The sequence below is a fragment of the Falco naumanni genome, chromosome 12 (assembly GCF_017639655.2).
Source record: "Falco naumanni isolate bFalNau1 chromosome 12, bFalNau1.pat, whole genome shotgun sequence".
Lineage (NCBI taxonomy): Eukaryota > Metazoa > Chordata > Aves > Falconiformes > Falconidae > Falco > Falco naumanni.
The window spans coordinates 30,052,046-30,069,711 of NC_054065.1; the positions used below are offsets into that span (position 1 = coordinate 30,052,046).

The 17,666-nt window shown below is 44.5% G+C and overlaps 2 protein-coding genes across 4 annotated transcripts in view; one reads left to right on the top strand and one right to left on the bottom strand.

Moving 5' to 3' along the window:
- The first annotated feature begins 1,466 nt into the window (after positions 1 to 1,466).
- Positions 1,467 to 16,282, top strand: MSH6 (mutS homolog 6). 2 transcript variants are annotated; one of them, XM_040612395.1, is made up of 10 exons: positions 1,467 to 1,719; positions 2,817 to 3,019; positions 5,744 to 5,919; positions 7,402 to 9,946; positions 11,192 to 11,457; positions 12,075 to 12,192; positions 14,423 to 14,512; positions 15,146 to 15,300; positions 15,491 to 15,690; positions 16,113 to 16,282. In XM_040612395.1, the coding sequence occupies exons 1-10, from the start codon at positions 1,517 to 1,519 to the stop codon at positions 16,192 to 16,194; spliced, it is 4,038 nt and encodes a 1,345-aa protein (XP_040468329.1). In that variant the 5' UTR covers positions 1,467 to 1,516; the 3' UTR covers positions 16,195 to 16,282. The 2 variants fall into 2 exon arrangements, with proteins under 2 accessions (XP_040468329.1, XP_040468330.1); XM_040612396.1 differs by having other exon boundaries at positions 1,468 to 1,719; positions 7,405 to 9,946.
- Positions 16,249 to 17,666, bottom strand: part of FBXO11 (F-box protein 11) — a 79,251-nt gene continuing 77,833 nt past the window's right edge. For both annotated transcript variants that reach the window (XM_040612398.1, XM_040612397.1), the window contains exon 23: positions 16,249 to 17,610. In XM_040612398.1, coding sequence (XP_040468332.1) covers positions 17,481 to 17,610 — 130 coding nt within the window. In that variant the 3' untranslated portion in view covers positions 16,249 to 17,480. The remainder of the gene's footprint in view (positions 17,611 to 17,666) is intronic.

Sequence of the window (17,666 nt, forward strand, 5' to 3'; positions counted from 1 at the left end):
AGAGGGAAGAGACCAGGATCTATCAGGAGTCTGCTCAAAACGGGCATCATCTCTATAGACTGGGCCTGCTTTCAGCATTCTCCTAGGTTTTTCCCCTCCCTGCCACAGCCCATCTCCCTGCTTCTACCTGCCAGACGGATGATCAGGGTGTAATTTTCCAGACAGTTACAAATTTAAATAGGGTTGCCTATTTCCTGCAAACAATCGACAAAAAACGTGCTACCCAAACATTTGTACAGGTATCATTCCTGGTGAGTGTTTTTGATAGGAACAGCGATACCTGCCGAGGTGGTTATGGCGCAGCTCATCGCACTTTCAAGCACTTTACACAGTCCAGGTGCTTTGAAATCCCCTGGACTGAAAAATGCAGCTATTTTGCTAGTTCAGTTTGAGGTGTGTGTAGCTGAGGACACATCGGATTGTTTCTGAAAGCAACAGATGACAGGTTAAACGGAAATTACACTTTGAAATTAAACTGAAATAACTTTTGGGAGGAACACGCTTTTAAAATCCTTCAGTATCGTTTGGGTTTGCGTGACCTCTTGCGGTCACATCCCCGCCTTGCAGTTCCACTTAGCTGGGGTGACAACGATGTCTGTGACATTTTTGGCTACAGTTTGTGCTGAACGGTGGGAGAGGTTTTAGCTTGTGATATGAAACGGCTATTTTAGTTGACGAAAAAGCTCTGCTATCAGATAGCTAGTGATTGTAAATAATTTTTTCTCCGAATTTATGCTGATAAAAGTAAGTTCTTGTTCTTGCTTTGTAATGGTGTCGCTGAAGTGCAACAGAGCCGTGAAATGGATTGTATTATGATGCGTCAGAAAATGGCTTTGAAAGGACATAGCCTCACCTACGAATATGAAAAAAAAACCCACATGTAGGAAGGGGAAGTTTATTTTAGCTGCCATTTCTTAGCTTTACTGTGCACTTGCCAGTAAGGCTGGCTGAGAAGTACCACCTTTGCAGGCCGGCAGCAGGGCCAGCAGCTGCCCAAGGTGCTTCTCAGCCCAGCACGCCGCTGCCCTCGCCCCCGGCTGCAGGGCGGAAAGCAGGTGCCACAGCTTCTGCTGCCCTGGGGTGACCCCGTGGGAAGGCCCCAGCCCATCCCACCTCAGCAGCACCCACCACCGCCGCCGCGGCCTCGCAGCGGGCAAGCAGCAGGGCTGGCAGGGCGGTAGCTCGTAAGGGCAGACCCTGCCGGGAGCTGCCGGACCCGGGGAACGGCCGCCCGGGCCACCGCGGCGCGGCAGGCCGGGACGCTGCCACACGGTAGGCCCGGGGGCGCTCCGGGCCCGCCTGCCGCCACACACGGGAGGGCAAACGCGGGGGGTCGCGGCTGGGAGGGCCTGAGGAGCCCCCCGGGGCCGGGGGGGGCGGGGGGGCGGACCCCTCCTCACGGCCCCACAGCGCTTCCCGCCAGCGGCGGGGGGAGCGGGAGCGGCCACGCCCCGGGGCGGGGCGTGCGGGGCGGTTTTGGCGCGCTGGGCGGTGGGCCGCGCTTCCCGCCGTGGCCATGTCTCGCCAGAGCACCCTGCTCCGCTTTTTCCCCAAGGCCTCCCCGGCGCCTCCTCCGCAGCCCGGCCCGGGGACCCGCCGCCGCGCTCCGGGGGAGCAGAATGGCCGTGAGGCCGCTACCAGCCCCGCCGGCGCGGCGAGCAACGGGGCCCGGCGCAAGGAGGCGGGGGAGAAGAACGGCGCGGCCGCCAAGGCGCCCAGGTGAGCGGCGCGGCGAGAGGCGGCGGCAGCGCCACCTGCCTGAGGGGGGGCGGGAGCCGGCGGCGGCCGGAGCGGACCCTCGGGGCGCGGGGGCACCGCGTGCGTGTCCGTGCCCCCGTTCGCTGTCGGTTCCCCCGCTGCCTGGGCCCGCCGGGGCCTTCCCGGCGCGGGGGGCGGCGTGCAGCGAGCCCCGCGCCTCAGGCGCCTCAGCCGCGGCCGGGGCGGGACCCGGGCCCTGCGGGGGGGGCGGGAGCGCCGCGCGTGCGGTCACCCCCGCCCGGAGGCCCGCGGGGCGTGTGGCGGGGCCGGTGGCGGCCTTCCCGGCGGGCCGGGGCCGGGGCTGCCGGCGGGGCGGTGTTTGGGGGTGGCTCCTGGGTCGAGATGCGTGTTTCCTGCCGTGCCCCGTGTCCCTCCCGCGCCGTGCGGGGTCTCGGTGCCGGCTGCCTCCAGGCCGCAGCTCCCGCGGCCGGCAGGAGTGCCCCGCCATAGCGCTGCGGGGCCTGGGCCGGAATCTCGGGGAGAAAGAGCGAGCAAATAAAGCTGCGTCAGGTGCTTTGCAATGGAGACAAGAGCTTTTATGTATTCATTGCTTTTTTTAGCTGGAGGGTGTTTTGAAACCTTACTCACTTCCTTGAGGTGCCCTGTTGAGAATCGCTCTCTACAGGAGAACTCACCTTAGTTATGTAGGTTGGCAATTCACAACGCGTAGTCTGCAGTCTTTTCCTTTTAGTTAATCTCTGGTTGGACCCAGTTTCTCTTCCTCCACAAGTCCGCTGGGACTCTGGGTGGCCCTGCTTGAGCGGGGGGGTTGGATAAGATGACCTCCAGAGGTCCCTTCCCATCTCAGCCCGTCTTCTGTGACTATAAAGCTCTATCTCAGTGAGGATCCACTAGAAATTCGAGGAGCAAATGCAAAAAAATCATTTAAGAAGCATATTGGTGGTGATACAGGACTGTATAATCCAGGCTGCACCACCGAGCAGCCTTCCGAGACCTTCAGAGGGCAGGCTGCTCAGCAGCAGTGTGCAGTTACGTTTATGAAGAGAGCTGCTTTGAATGTTTATGTTTCTTAAATTACACGGCTGTTGTCTTTGCAGTGTCTCCTGTGAGTATTCACCTGGTGACTTGGTCTGGGCCAAGATGGAAGGTTATCCTTGGTGGCCCTGTCTCATATACAACCATCCGACTGAAAGAACAATAGTCAGAGGAAAAGGGAAATCCACTCGTGTCCACGTACAGTTTTTTGATGACAGCCCTACAAGGGGCTGGGTCAGCATTAAATATCTGAGGCCATATAAAGGTAAGAGATATAAATAAAACTTTTTAAAATGGAAATATGCCACTTTTTTTTGAAAAACAGAAGTGGAGTATAGCATAAAATGCTTTTCAGAGAGAGAGAGAGCAGCAAAACCAAGATTAGTATCGAGTGGGAAAGCGTGTTTTGTACTTTCTAAGTTACAGAAAGCAAGTTTTTGAGGGTTACAGGTGTGTTTATGGTTATACTTCTGTATATTCTTTAAACATAAAACACTGAAGTACTTTTATTTATTAGATTGGGACACAAACTTAAAGCTTACTTGTGTTTTAAAGTAGGTGGGGTTTTTTTCCTTTATTTCTCCCATCAATATAAAAAAATCTGTAAGGTGAATCCACTATTTCAGTTTTTAGCCATGAAATCCTTAATATCAAACCCAGTTTTTAAACAGGTATTTGGGAACTGCAGCTTGTCCAGAATCATAAGACTAGACACCAGGATGTCGGGTAACTAAAATTAATTCTACCATTGTATTATTTCTTTTAAGCAGCGCAGTACAATTTTGTTCATAAAATACATTGCTTGAGGCTTCAGAGCATTTGCTAGGGTACTGCTTGTTGTTACAGAGCAGAGTTGGTTTGTCATATTGAAGAAATGACTTAGCTAACTAATGAAAATCAAATGTAATCAAGAATTAAAATTTTGCAGAATAAATCTCACTTTATCGCTAATCATGATTTGTTTTCCCCTTGTTTTATAATTTCACCATTGCTGAAAACTAAATTATTGGCTGCAAACTGTCGTGTAAATCACATCGCTGTAAACTCTTGTTAGTCAAACAAGCACTTTCGGTGCAAAGTATGTTAGGTATGCAGTAGGATTTGCTTATGGTGTCAGTGAAACAACTGAATTTAAACATTTTTTTCCTTTTTACAAGTCAGAGTTCTGTCTGGGGATCATGTAGTCATCTTTTTTTGGCTTGTTTAGACTTAAATGTACTGCACTCCAGCTGTAGTTAGTTTTAAATTAAAATGGTAACATCATTACTGTAAGTGTTAGCATAATTTAATGCAAGTCCATAGTTTATATGTGTCTTTCCTGAAAGTATTTTAAAAGAATGAAATATATTTTAATAGCTTGCAGTTGCACTTAGAAGCGAATACAGGTAAGGGCACTTGATCTGTTTACCAAAAGAAGATTGCAGAAAAGTTAAGTGCTAAAAAAGTTTAAGCACAGAAACACTGGTCTATCCACAAGAAAAGTAGTTAATGCAGAACAGAATAAAAATAGTTAAAATAAAAGCTTTGCTTTTAATTTTGGACCAAAAGCTTCTTTGTATATAGAGTGTTAGAGTCCTTTGGGTAAGAAAACGGGGAAGTTTCTTGTGGTGTTGATAACTGAATATATACAGACAGCACAGGGCTAGACTTCTGACAGTTGGGCATGCAAGAAGTGGAGTTACATATGAGTTGATTAAGTGAATATGCAGGTGTTGCACACTTGAGTGTGCAGTTAAATTATGGGATTTTCTTGCTGCCATTGTTAAAATGTCAACGTTAAACAAAATATTTTTGGATTGTCTCACTGCATTTGCAAAACTGAAAGGAGATCTGGTTTGTTATCGTGTTGCATTTGTGCTGTAGAAGCAGCTACTTGTAACTCCATGATTTGCTACTGTGAGCTCAAAGCAATGCCTGTGAGAGAATTCTTTTGAGCTTATTTCTGAGATGGTTTGCCCTCCTACATACAAGTCAGCTGCCTGTTGTCTAACACTGACAAGCTGGAGTTTCAGTTAGTAGCAGCGTATGAAGGGATTAACAAGAGCAGGTGTAAGGACCTGGTCAAGCAGATCCTGCTGTTGTGTACAGCCAGCTAAACTTAGAAGAGCAAAAAAGGCATCACCCTTCCCCATCTATAGTGTGCTCTTATGTCCCCCTTCTTTCTTTCCCCAAGTGGAATATATAATATATTATATATACCATCCATTTCTTGAGCATGGCATTAAGATGAATTTCAGTGTCTTTGGGGACCCTTTCTAGAAATCGGTCTGTGAGTTGGTTGGCTTTATTTTTGTGTTTATTTACAGGTAGTGGAAGGAGGAACTGTGGTGCTCAAGGGGTAAGAAAGAGGGCGAGGGAATGGTGCAGTTACTAATAGTAGGCTTTGCTTGATACCTTGCAGTGTCAGGGTGAATTGCCAGTGTGATTGATGATCAGCTAATCTGGTTAACAGGTTGGTGTTGGGTCTGGATGCCTTGCTGCACTTACAGTAGCAGTTTGAATGGCCAGCAGAGCTTTAGCTGAGAGATCTAGGTCATAGATGATCAATGCCCGTAACTTGAAGATAACTTTATGATTGAACTTATCTGTCATTGCTAAAATAGCCATGAGGTTTCAGTCAGGTCTGCTAGTATAAAGTGTTACTTTTCAGTAGCAACCCTAGTTAGAGGGTGTTCAGAGCTGAGCTTAGCTTAGAAGTATTGGGATGTGGTAATGGGTTACAGAAATAGAAGCAGTTTGTTAAGTGTTCACGTATTAGGTAGGCATTCCATTTGCGAGTATTTATACTTTCTCTAGGGGTGGTTTATCAGGCTGAATGAGTGGTGGGTTGCTATGTTTAAGAAGTGGTGAGAATGACTGGTAACAACACAAAACCTTTGATAATTATACTAGTTGTCTGAATACATTTAAAAGTGAAGTCTGAACGCTAAAGGACTGGCTAAATGCTAGACTAGCTTCAGTTTCTGACAAATTATTTGTGGCTTTACAGGTTCATCAGATGGGGAGACGCTGAAGGGAGGAATGTTTTATAGTGCAAAGCCCGAAGTTAAAAGAGCAATGGTGCTAGCGGATGATGCATTGAGTAAAGATAAAACTAAGCGACTTGAACTGGCAGTATGCAGTGAACCTTCAGACACAGAGGAGGAGGAAGAGGAGGAAATGGAGGTAAAATCTTTCTTGCTTGCAGTCACTTTCAGAAGTAGTGCTAGAACTTAGAAGCTGTCTTTTGGAACCAAGTGTTGGAATATCCTCAGTTCCCTGGTACAGTAATCATAGCTTCTCTTTAATCATGCATCCCTATGTATCTATATGTCTTTTCTTTTTTTGTACTGCTTCTGTGTTGTCAGGTCATATGCTGGCCTCTTGCCTTTTCTAGTTGGAAAGACAAGTCTAACATCTCTTTGGTGTTCTGCATGGTAGGGACTGGCCTCAGAAGTTACTTAACTTCTCTAACTCTCTGAAAGAGTGATCTTCCATTGATCACTCCCTGGGTAAGCCAGGTGACCCACTTTCTCACTCAGAAAGTACTTTTTTTCCTGGTGCATCTTTTAATCTTCTCTATATGCTATTCATATTCCAAATTCCCCTGAGTTTGATCTGAAGTTTTAATTTGTCATAATACAGAAATTTCTAACTTTTTGAGTATTCATCTTGAGGCGTTAAATTGGATTTTTGGAGGCTGCCCTCATTTTATAGAGTAGCACTAAAATACAAATTCTTGTACTGTTAAGACCAGTCTGTTGGTGGGGTAACTAAAAAGTTGTTTGGTTTTTTTTTTAAATTGTATTGTATTCACATTGTAATGTGAATGATTCAAATGTTATTTCAGTACCACCGTATGCGTTGGAATAGAGTTCTTTGGAAAAGAATGGTATGAGAAAACTGCCAATGGGATGGTGGTTTTCCTTACCTCCTCTGTCAGCGTGGCCCATCAACTCTTTCTCCAGTGTGACATTGCCCTGAGGGACAGGTGCCGCTCCAGGCATTGTGTTATGTTCGTGGCAACAGTGCAGTGGGCACTGGCACACTTAGTGTTTGTAACAGCCCCTCCACTGCTGTTTTTCTCTAGCGCTGGCGTTCTTAAAGCTTCAGGCTGAAAAGGCAAATAATGGCGTTTCTTCTCTTTCTCCTAGATGTGCATGATCTTCTTGAAGGTCACTGTGAGGTAGTATGCTTGTAGGTGGAAATAGGTAGTTAACTCAACCCCCCCCCAAATCACGAGTACTCACACAGGCTGGCACTGAAAGGCTGCAAAACCCAGTCACATATCTGATGTAGGTTGGTAGGAAAAAATGGCAGCACAGTTAGCTTATGGAGGCATTTCTCTTTTATGCTGAATTTCATATACCATATGTCTTTTGTCCAGTTTGTTTTGTTCATCAGCATCACTTCTGCAAGGTAATGAATGAGACTGTAAAGAATACAAAGAGGAGTAATTATGCCACTGGCCGGCAGCAGTTTGTTACCCAGAAAAAAAGTTAATTATGTGAAGGTAAATGGAATTGGCTGTGGCTCTGCTGTCTCTTGCTTGGAGTGTCATAGCTTACTGCATTACTGCACGTTTTTGTGCTTCTTTCTGCTTTTGCGGCAGTGATGCTTTACTTTGTAGCCAGAATTTTCTGTAGGTAAAATAATTTATTTTCCCAGCAGATGAGTGAAAGCGCATCAGGCAATAGTGATGACGGCAACAGTGAGGAGGACGTGAAGAGTAATAAGCGAGTAATGAGCAGGGAAAGTGCCGTAAAAACCAAAAGAAGAAGAGTGTTGGATTCTGACAGTGATCACGATGGCTCCGATGTAGAGTTCAAGCCTGATGTGAAAGAAGTGGCGAGCAGCGAGGAAGCTAGTAGTGGGGTGGATGAAAATGAATCTGACACAGAGACAGACTCAGAGAGTGTTGCAGAAAGTCCCATAAAAGTCCCTTCTAAACGAAAGAAAAGAGAGATAAACAAGCCTGCTAAAAGGAGGAGCTTAGAAAATGAACGTTCTGAAATGCCCAAAAGAGCAGCAACAGTTTCTTTAGAAGCCAAGTCTAAGCTGACATCATTTGCAGCACCTGAAAGCTTTGAATCTCAAGCAAATGCTTGCAGCGGAGGAGGCATCGGTGGCTTTGCAGCGTGGGAACATGAAAAGCTGGATTGGCTGCAGGAAGGGAAAAAGAAAGATGCGCATAGGAGACGGCAGAGTGACCCTGATTATGACCCATGTACTCTGTATGTACCTGAGGATTATCTCAACAAGTGCACGCCAGGAATGCGGAGGTGGTGGCAGCTGAAAAGTCAAAACTTTGATGCTGTGATTTTCTACAAAGTTGGTAAATTCTATGAGTTGTATCATATGGATGCAGTCACTGGCGTAAACGAGTTGGGCCTCATCTTTATGAAGGGTACTTGGGCCCATTCGGGTTTCCCCGAAACTGTGTTCGGCAGATTCTCAGATGTTCTTGTGCAGAAAGGCTACAAGGTAGCCCGTGTTGAGCAGACAGAAACTCCCGAAATGATGGAAACACGCTACAAGTCAATGGCCCACCCAACAAAATTTGACAAGGTTGTACGCAGAGAAATATGCAGAATCATCACCAAGGGAACTCAGACTTACAGTGTGCTGGATTGTGATCCCTCTGAGAACCACAGCAAATACCTTCTGTGCGTTAAGGAAAAAGAAGAGTCCTCTGGACAACGTGTTTATGGGGTCTGCTTTGTTGACACATCGGTGGGGAAGTTTTACATAGGTCAGTTCTCAGATGACCGGCACTGTTCGAGGTTTAGGACTTTAGTAGCGCATTACACTCCTGTGCAGGTGCTGTATGAGAAGGGGAACCTGTCAGTGGACACACAGAAGATACTGAAGGGCTCTCTTGTTTCTTGCATTCAGGAAGGGCTGATCTCTGGTTCCCAGTTCTGGAATGCGTCTAAAACACTAAAAGTCCTTCTTGAAGAAGGCTATTTCAAGGAGAAACAGAACTCTGAAAATGGATGTTCTCTGCCCTCTGTAATCAAATCTCTGACTTCAGAGAGTGACTCGCTGGGATTGACTCCTGGTGAAAACAGTGAGTTAGCTTTGTCAGCTCTTGGGGGATGTGTCTTCTATCTCAAAAAATGTCTGATTGATCAGGAGCTGTTATCGCTGGCGAACTTTGAGGAGTACATCCCCGTGGATATTGATACTGCAAAAACTACAAGTTCAAGCAGTTTCTTTGCCAAAACTGACCAGCGGATGGTGCTGGATGGAGTCACCCTGATGAACTTGGAAGTCCTGCAGAATGGAACCAACGGAACCACAGAAGGTACTTTGTTGGAAAGGATTGATACTTGTTGTACCCCATTTGGGAAGCGACTCCTAAAACAGTGGCTCTGCGCTCCACTTTGTAATCCTAAATCCATCAATGATCGTTTAGATGCTGTGGAGGACCTGCTGGCGGTGCCAGATAAAATGTCTGAAGTTAGCGAGCACCTGAAGAAACTTCCTGACCTTGAAAGGCTGCTCAGCAAAATTCACAGTATTGGATCACCACTTAAAAGTCAGAACCATCCTGACAGCAGGGCCATCTTTTATGAAGAAATCAAATACAGCAAAAAAAAAATTGCTGACTTCTTGTCTGCGCTGGAGGGGTTTAAAGTAATGAATGAAATTGTTGATGTCATGGAAGACGTTGCCAGCAACTTCAAATCTAGAGTCCTTAAGCAGCTAGTCACCCGCAAAGCCAAAAATCCAGGTGGCCGCTTCCCAGACTTGAGTGCAGAGCTTAGAAGGTGGGATACCGCTTTTGATCATAACCAGGCTCGAAAGACAGGAGTGATTACCCCAAAGGCAGGTTTTGACCCCGATTATGACAAGGCGCTACAGGATATTAAAGCTGTTGAGGAAGATCTTCACAATTACCTGGATAAGCAACGCAAACTGCTTGGATTCAAATCCATGCTGTACTGGGGGGCAGGCAAAAACCGATACCAAATGGAAATACCCGAAAGCGTTGTATCACGTAATTTGCCTGAGGAGTACGAGTTGAAGTCAACCAGGAAGGGATATAAACGTTACTGGACCAAGGAGATTGAGAAGATGCTGGCTGCGATGGTTAATGCTGAAGAGCGCAGAGATGCAGCACTAAAAGACTGTATGAGGCGTTTATTTTACAACTTTGATAAAAATAGCAAAGACTGGCAGACAGCTGTGGAATGCATTGCTGTGTTAGGTAAGAGGTTTTCTTCATTTTGACATACGGTAAAAAAGTCTTGCACAGTGTAGTGTGAAATCTGAGCTGGATAAGGCTTGTTGCAGGCTCTCGATTTGTAGTGTAAAACCCGACTGTGGTAACAGCAATAACATCCTGTCGGTAAATGGCAGAACAGTTGCTGGCTCTTGATGTTTGCAAGCTCTTCCTTTATTCCCGTTGTGTGATTGCAGGTATGCAGCTGAGGATTTCTCACAGTTCAGCGTAGCCTGGGGGTCTCTCACTGCCTCTAGGATTCTTGTGTATGAATTAGTATCAGCTTAGTAAATGAAGGCGGTGATGCAGATGGAGGTATAAAAAAAAAATATAAGAGTCTCTTATATTCTCTTCTCAGGACTGGCATACTCTTATACTCTTGTACTGTGATTTTTTTCTGCTAGCATGAGGCACTCTGGGATGTCTTTATTCCAGGGAAAAATTAAAGCACCCTCTGAATGCCACTGGGGGAGAAAAGGGGGGGGGGGGGGGGTGGCAGGCAGGCAGCGAGTGTTGTCCTGGAACGGATCCTCTGAATGGGCTGGGAGAGCTGGGAGGCAGTCACGTTAGGTACACCACAGTACCAGGGCAAGTACAGAGATGATTTTCAGTGGGGAGGGAGACAGCTTTCAGGCTCAGCTGTAATATGTGTACAAAAAGTCTAAAAAAATCACGTAATGTGGTCTCATTTTGTAAACAAGCAGCTTTTAGAACCTTAGAGCTAGTCTGATTGAGGGGGGTTGCGCTGCTGCTTTCTGTGAGGCCGACAGAATTTTGATATTCATATAAATTTATTCTGGTAACTTTCAAGCGGTGTTAGCGATTCTTAACAAAGTAATTCATCGCCGCAGAAGCTGATTTCCTCTTTACTTCTCTTTCCAAAATAAAAACCAATGCAAGAAAATAGTATTTTATATGTGTACATTAAAAAAAAAACGGCTTTTGAAGTGAAATGATGTGGATTTTAAAGGCCTTTAAACTGAAAACTGGAGGGGAGGATTTTTAATCTGACACCACTAGAAATCTGGAAGGAATGAGAAAAAGAAATTGTGAATATCCCCACCTTTTATTTATTCTTTTGGAGTACTTCTTGGATTTTTTCCTTAACAGGAAAATGGAATGGAAATGGAATCTTGTGTTTACAAAAATGCTATTCCGTAAGTGCATTCCAGTGGATGAATAGAGAAAGGTGAAAGTGTGACTTAACTGGAATTTCTCTTTATCTTATAGATGTCTTGATGTCCCTTGCTAACTACAGTCAAGATGGTGATGGACCACTGTGCCGACCTGTAATTCTACTGCCTGTAGATAGTGCTCCTCCCTTCCTGGAACTTAAAAATTCACGCCATCCATGCATTACAAAAACTTTCTTTGGGGATGATTTTATTCCTAATGACATTGTGATAGGCAGCAGAGATGAAGATGGCAGTAGTGCAGCTTCCTGTGTGTTAGTAACTGGCCCAAATATGGGTGGCAAATCTACGCTCATGAGACAGGTGATTGACTATCTACATAAGATTGAATGTTCCAGAATACCTCTGTGTTTTGCATAAAGGAATTACAAGACTTGACTGTTTAAAATGCGAAAGGAGGTCCCAGCAGTGATTTTCAGTGCGTACGGCACAGTACAGCAATTACACAGTAAAGACAATCTGGTAGAAGATGCCCATGTTAAGATACCAGATTTTCTACTTTCACTGCTTTAGTGAGGAGTAAGTTTCACTTCTGTTATGAGAGATGGTTGGGAAAAAGCGGTGAGAGTCTCTTACCTTTTTCAAGTGGCCTTATCCAGAACTTTGCATCATCTGGCAAAAGATGCTTCTGCAGGTCGAACAAGATGAGAATAGAGAACAGCGGCAACTGGGCAAGCAGCGGGGAGTTTGCTGTATAAACAGTGCTTGCTGTGATAACTCGTGTTTCGAAGGCTTTCGGAGTGGTTCAGTCCTGCTTGAGATAATGATGTTGCAGCCTGGAGCTGTTAAAACAGTGGGATGCTTTATGTACTCTAGTCTTTGTTTTAGGGGAAATGCAGTTTTATTCCCTCATTCTCTGTGTGGAACTGAAGCTCCGAGCAGGTAGTAAAAATGTAAATGTTTTATTGTTTGTTCTGCAGGCTGGTCTCCTGGTTATAATGGCTCAGCTGGGATGCTACGTACCTGCTGAAGTCTGCAGGCTTACACCGATTGACAGAGTATTTACAAGGCTTGGTGCCTCAGACAGAATTATGTCAGGTGAGTTTTGAAACCCAGCTGTCCAGAGTGCTTTTGCCACCCAGTGAGTTCCTTTTCTTGCTTTGAGTGGCGGGTTGGGAAGGAATAGTCTGATTTTTTATTTTTTTTTATTATTATTATTATTTTTTTAGGGAGAGCTGGACAACTAATTTGTTGTGTCTCATTGTTCAGAGTAGAAATAGGGTTGTAGTTATGCTTGATTTGTTCAATATGTTTGTCCTCCATTATTTTTGACTGACACATGGGATTACTTCTTAATGAATTCTAATATTAAAAGCCTGCCTTCCAGCTGGATGCAAGTCTGAGGAATATAATTTTGGATATTGTACAGTTGACTGTGTTCTACTTTATATAGGCAGAAAGATACCTACGTAAGTAGAAAACAATCAACTGTACAGTATCATCTCTGAGTGTTCTGGAGTAGGACAATGATGCTTAGGTAGCTGGTGTAGAGTTGGTTTTGTACCTTCCTGCAGGGACTAGAGGCCCCGTGTTTCAGTCAGGGTGCCTGCCCTGTGTCTGAAATCTGTTTTCTTCAGGAGGTGAGAGGAGGCAGGCTTCCTTCTTGGAAGTGTTAGTTGACAATTCTTGGAGTATTTTGTTTCTTCCATGGAGAGGAAGACAGAAGTGGAGGAGGACACAACGGATGGAGTGGGAAAGTCTGCCTGCAGTGGTAGGCAAAGTGTCATGGGGCTAGAAAAAGTGTTTTTTGTGGTAAGAAGAGTAGTGAGTATCACAATTCATTTAAGGAGGGTGCGGATTTTCTGTGATCTTTCTGCTGAAAAATGTGGGTCAGCAAATGTGAAAGGAGTTACGCCTACTGAACTGGTTGCACATAAGGAATTTGGAAATGAATTGTTCAGAGTTCTTCATTAAAAAAAATACTTACACTTCCCCAAATCAAGTTTTTCTTTGCCCAGCTATTTTCCATTTTATTTAATTTTAGTATAAAAGGAAATCTTAAGAACGGAAGAGTACTTAAGCACTTACGGTAGAAATAAAAACTGCCTGTTCTGCAAGAGAGGTGGTTTAGAAGAATGTAGCGTTTTCAGCTTTTTTTTCCTGTCAATGGGGAGCTACTCTTTTCCAAATATGCGCACAAATGTATCAACACCTCCTATCATGAGGCTGAACGCTGCACAGCAGAGCTAGCTTTGAAATCTGTTCCTGATGCATTGGTTTCCACACCGTAGAAATGAAAGCGCAGCCGAAGTTGTTCCATGGCAGTCGTTTCGTAATGGAGGTCAACAGGACTTTTATGAAGTAAACTTTAAGTAATATAATTTTAAAATTGACTATGTGATTTTAGGGGTTTATTTTCTACAGTGAACAGTTATTCCTAAGCATTGTTAAAAAGTAAGTCCTGAAAATTTCTTCTAAGTAAATACAGGAAATCAGGATCGCTGGACACTGCTTAATAATTCATGTCGAAAACCTTATGTTGGAGCACGGCAGTGCTCGTGCAGTGCGAGTGCAGGAAGTAAATACTTGCCTGCTCTGAAATTACATTCATTGCTGCTGCATGTGATTATTTGGAATGAACCCTACAAAGAACAAGTAAATCTGGACTTCAGACATGTGGATTTATCGTGTGCAAGGGTCTGATTAATTGTGTACTTCTGCAAAAACATTTTCAGGCCTCCTATTACCTGGTCCTGGAAGATGTTCAGTCCTTGGCAGCAGTGTACTACTTTTGTCGTACTTAAGTGGAGTACATATGAGTACAGCCTTAATTATTTGAATAATTAATTACCTTATAACATCAAAAACCAAATTAGTAAGTCCAGGCTTGTGGTGTATTTCAAGGTTTTCTGCTTGCTTTTTCACGCGGAGAAGCAGCACACCTTGGCCTGCCTCATGCATTTAAGGGCAAGAAGGAGCAAAAGGTTCTCCCAGTCTTGTATCCTTTGCACCCCTCTTCTTGTCCAGCTGGTAGATCTGACCAGGGCTATTAAAAGCAGACAGATAAGGTGGCCTAGAGCTTAATTACTTGTACTCGTGCCTATGCCTGTACTCTTTAGGAACCGAAACCTGCTTTCTCTGGCAAATGCAGATCTGCCACTTTCACCTGGGAAAAGGAGTTGTCTGTGTGTGTTCATCTGCAGCTTGCTGTCATGTTTCATTTTAGCTTGACCAGGACTCCAGTGCAGGTTAAATAGGGGTTTAGTCGTGGCTGTCAGATCTTTGACTACTTAATGGCTTTTTTTTTTTTTGGTCATTTCTTTTAAAGGTGAAAGTACCTTCTTTGTTGAACTGAGTGAGACTTCCAGCATTCTCCAGCATGCAACAGAGCACTCCCTTGTTCTCGTGGACGAACTGGGTAATTAGTACATTTTGTAATAGATGGAAACTAAATCTAAGATTAAAGACTAGATGAAGGTTGTTGGGCTGTTTACCTAGAAACCAAGTTGACAGGGGCTGTTCTATCATAATGCTCCCAGTGTTTCACTGGTCAGTGTCCGTAATTCTCTCTGAAACATGTTTGCAGGGTACCCAAGAAGTACTAATACACCCCCTCCCACTCCCCAGTCGTTACTAGCCTATTTCTAGCTGAGTTTTCCTGCTTGCCTTTGCATAATTACTTGCAGTAAACCTTGAGCAAGCCAGTAGCAAGTCTCAAGAGAGCAGAAATGCCTCCTCCTGCAGTGCTGAAGAGTGTGATTGTTACAGGGCAAATACTGGGGTCACTTCCCACTGATACTGGTGGCTCTTATCCTGCTCCCTGCTGTTTGCCAGTCCTCCCCACAAGCCACCAGGGTGAATAACCCAACAATACAAACTGATACAAGGCAAACAAGGCACTGTGTATGTCTTTGAACAGAAGCGAAGATGTTTTTCTGTTAATCTTAACAATTAAAGGTGTGTGTCTTGAGGAGCAAGCAAACCGTGGGTGGAATTTACTTGGCCGCTTTTGTTCCTGAGTATGCCAAAGCTTTTCTGCTTTTTTCTGCAGGCAGAGGCACAGCTACTTTTGACGGAACAGCTATAGCGAGTGCAGTCGTGAAGGAACTCGTGGAGAGAATCAAGTGTCGGACGCTGTTCTCCACACACTACCACTCGCTGGTGGAGGATTATTCACACAGTGTGGCTGTGCAGCTCGGTCACATGGTATGTGTAAGTTTAGTGGAACACACGAGTTGCAAGTGCTCAAGTACAGGATTTTTCCTTGCAGCTGGCAGATCTTGTGCTGTGTGCACTGTTGTGTGTTCTGCCTGTCCTGAGAAAAGGGATGTTTCATGCATTTATTGGTCTGTAGGTAAGGATTACACACACTGATTTGTAACTTAACTCTTTCTAGGCATGTATGGTTGAAAATGAGAGTGAAGATCCAAGCCAGGAGACAATTACGTTCCTGTACAAGTTCATTCAAGGGGCATGTCCAAAGAGCTATGGCTTCAATGCAGCAAGACTTGCTGATATTCCGGAGGAAATTATTCAGAAGGGGCACAAAAAAGCAAAAGAGTTTGAGAAAGCGACCATTTCGCTGAGAGTATTTAGGTAAGGCCTTGGTTTTCCCTTCTTAGGTTGCGTATGGCTTAGTAGGCCTCCATCTTAAAGTCCGGGCAGTGGCTTTGGCTTACAGCCTCACAGCAGAGGGGGCAGTTAAACAGATTTTTGCAAATACCAAATGTACTTCCCAAGCAGTGAGGGAGGGAAGGACTAAAACCTGGCGGCAGGAGGGCAGCAATCCTATAACAGGGCATTGTTTGAGGCATTGAGGCAGCATTTGAAGCCTGGAGTCACTGCTGGTCTCCAAGAGCGCAGAGGGGCTGGGCTGGCTGCGGGTGAGGGGCAGAGGGGCTGGGCTGGCTGCGAGCCGAGCCCACCTGAGGGGATGCCCGAGCTGCTGTGCCAGGCACAAAGTGGCATCTCTGGCCTCTGAGGCCGTGCAGGGGAGGCTGACGCGTTATTTCCCGTAGGTATCTCTGCCTGGTGGTGGATGGCGCAACAAGTGATGCCAACGCTGTGCACAAACTTACCGCTATGATCAATCGTCTTTAAGGACGTGGATGGTTTCGTACTGGCGGTTTCTCAAAAAGGTGGTATCAGACAACATTATGATCTAATAAACTTTATTTTTTAAAAATGACCATTTTTCCATTGTCTTTCCTAGGAAATTAAACCCTTTAATTCTTACCTACCCTCTACATAATGGTTATTGAGTACTCCACAATATATTAAGTCTAGATGTTATGGTACATGCATACACTTTCAGGCTGTTGATTACCCACTGTCACCAATACACATAAATGGAAAAAAGCTATGAAACTGTATAGGGCTGTATATATACTTGTCTCAGCTTCTTTAGAGCAGGAAATTGCTGTGATTTCCAGCAGGTTATGTAAGTAATGTCCGAACTGTTCAAAAAAAACTATGAACAGAGTAAAGTACAAGACTGTTTTGAGGAGACTTTCTACTGTGTACTTTAAAACATAGTAAAATTTCTTTCACAAAACTTAGTTACATGGGTACTTTGTTTTATAGTGCATTATAGTCTAGGAAGTCTCATTAAAACACTCGCTGCTTTTTTTTTTTGCTTTTTTCTTTTTTTGTTAGGGTGGTTTGAGTACAGACTATTGCTGGGGCAGGGAAGGAGATTATTCTAACTTCAGAGGACACCAGAAAAATTGCTGGATATAATTTAAGATTAGTGTTTTCTCTTTCATAGAAAGAACGTACATACTGGGACATGAGTACAGTTACAGCAAGTCTAGGTGTGCTAACAAAACAGGACACATTCAAGTACAATAAGATTTTTTTTTTGCTTGAAATTAGAAACAAACTACATGAGATTAAAGCATTAAAATCATATTTCTCAATCTGAATAAATGTTAAAAAAAATCAAAAGAAATGCAGAAGTGCTAGCTCACATTTTTTTACCATGTTACAAAAGCAATTGGTACCCATGTCCATAAAGGCAGCAACAAAGAATGCTGCTTGTCTACAGAATAGTACTACTGCAAATTGGACTGTGTTTCAATGCTACTTGTAAAAACACCAGCTTTCAGAAGTTGGTATCTGTACAAAATTGCAGCTTATTTTTCTTCACTTCTGTCCCTTCAAAGTCTTTGTTTACACAGTAATGCTAAAACGCCCAGTTCTGTTATCCTGAGTCAACATATTGCCACTTTCTTTTTTGGTAGGTTGAGCTCCATAGTGTCAACACCTCAACACATCCGCTTTAATACAGTCTCTTTCTGCAGAAATGGGCAAGTGTAACTTCCTCCAAAAAAAAAGTTTTAATAGTTATGATATTAGAATGGCAGGACTTTCTTTCTGAAAGGAATTCAGTTGTGCTGCAATGTATTAGATTCTATAGGTGGAGCAGAGTCATATAGTGTATCTGTATCATGTGTAGGCTCTCCAGCAAGCGTACAGGGATTAGACAGTGTTCCAGCACCACAGTCGCAGAAGAACCTACAAAGAGAGAGAGCTCTTTAGCTTCGAACTCTACTGATGCCCTCGAAACCACT

Coding starts and splice junctions, on each gene's coding strand:
- MSH6 (XM_040612395.1), top strand. CDS start 1,517: ATGTCTCGCCAGAGCACCCTGCTCCGCTTTTTCCCCAAGGCCTCCCCG. Junction 12,193..14,422: donor CTCAGACAGAATTATGTCAG/GTGAGTTTTGAA, acceptor TTTCTTTTAAAG/GTGAAAGTACCTTCTTTGTT. Junction 15,691..16,112: donor ATTTCGCTGAGAGTATTTAG/GTAAGGCCTTGG, acceptor TATTTCCCGTAG/GTATCTCTGCCTGGTGGTGG.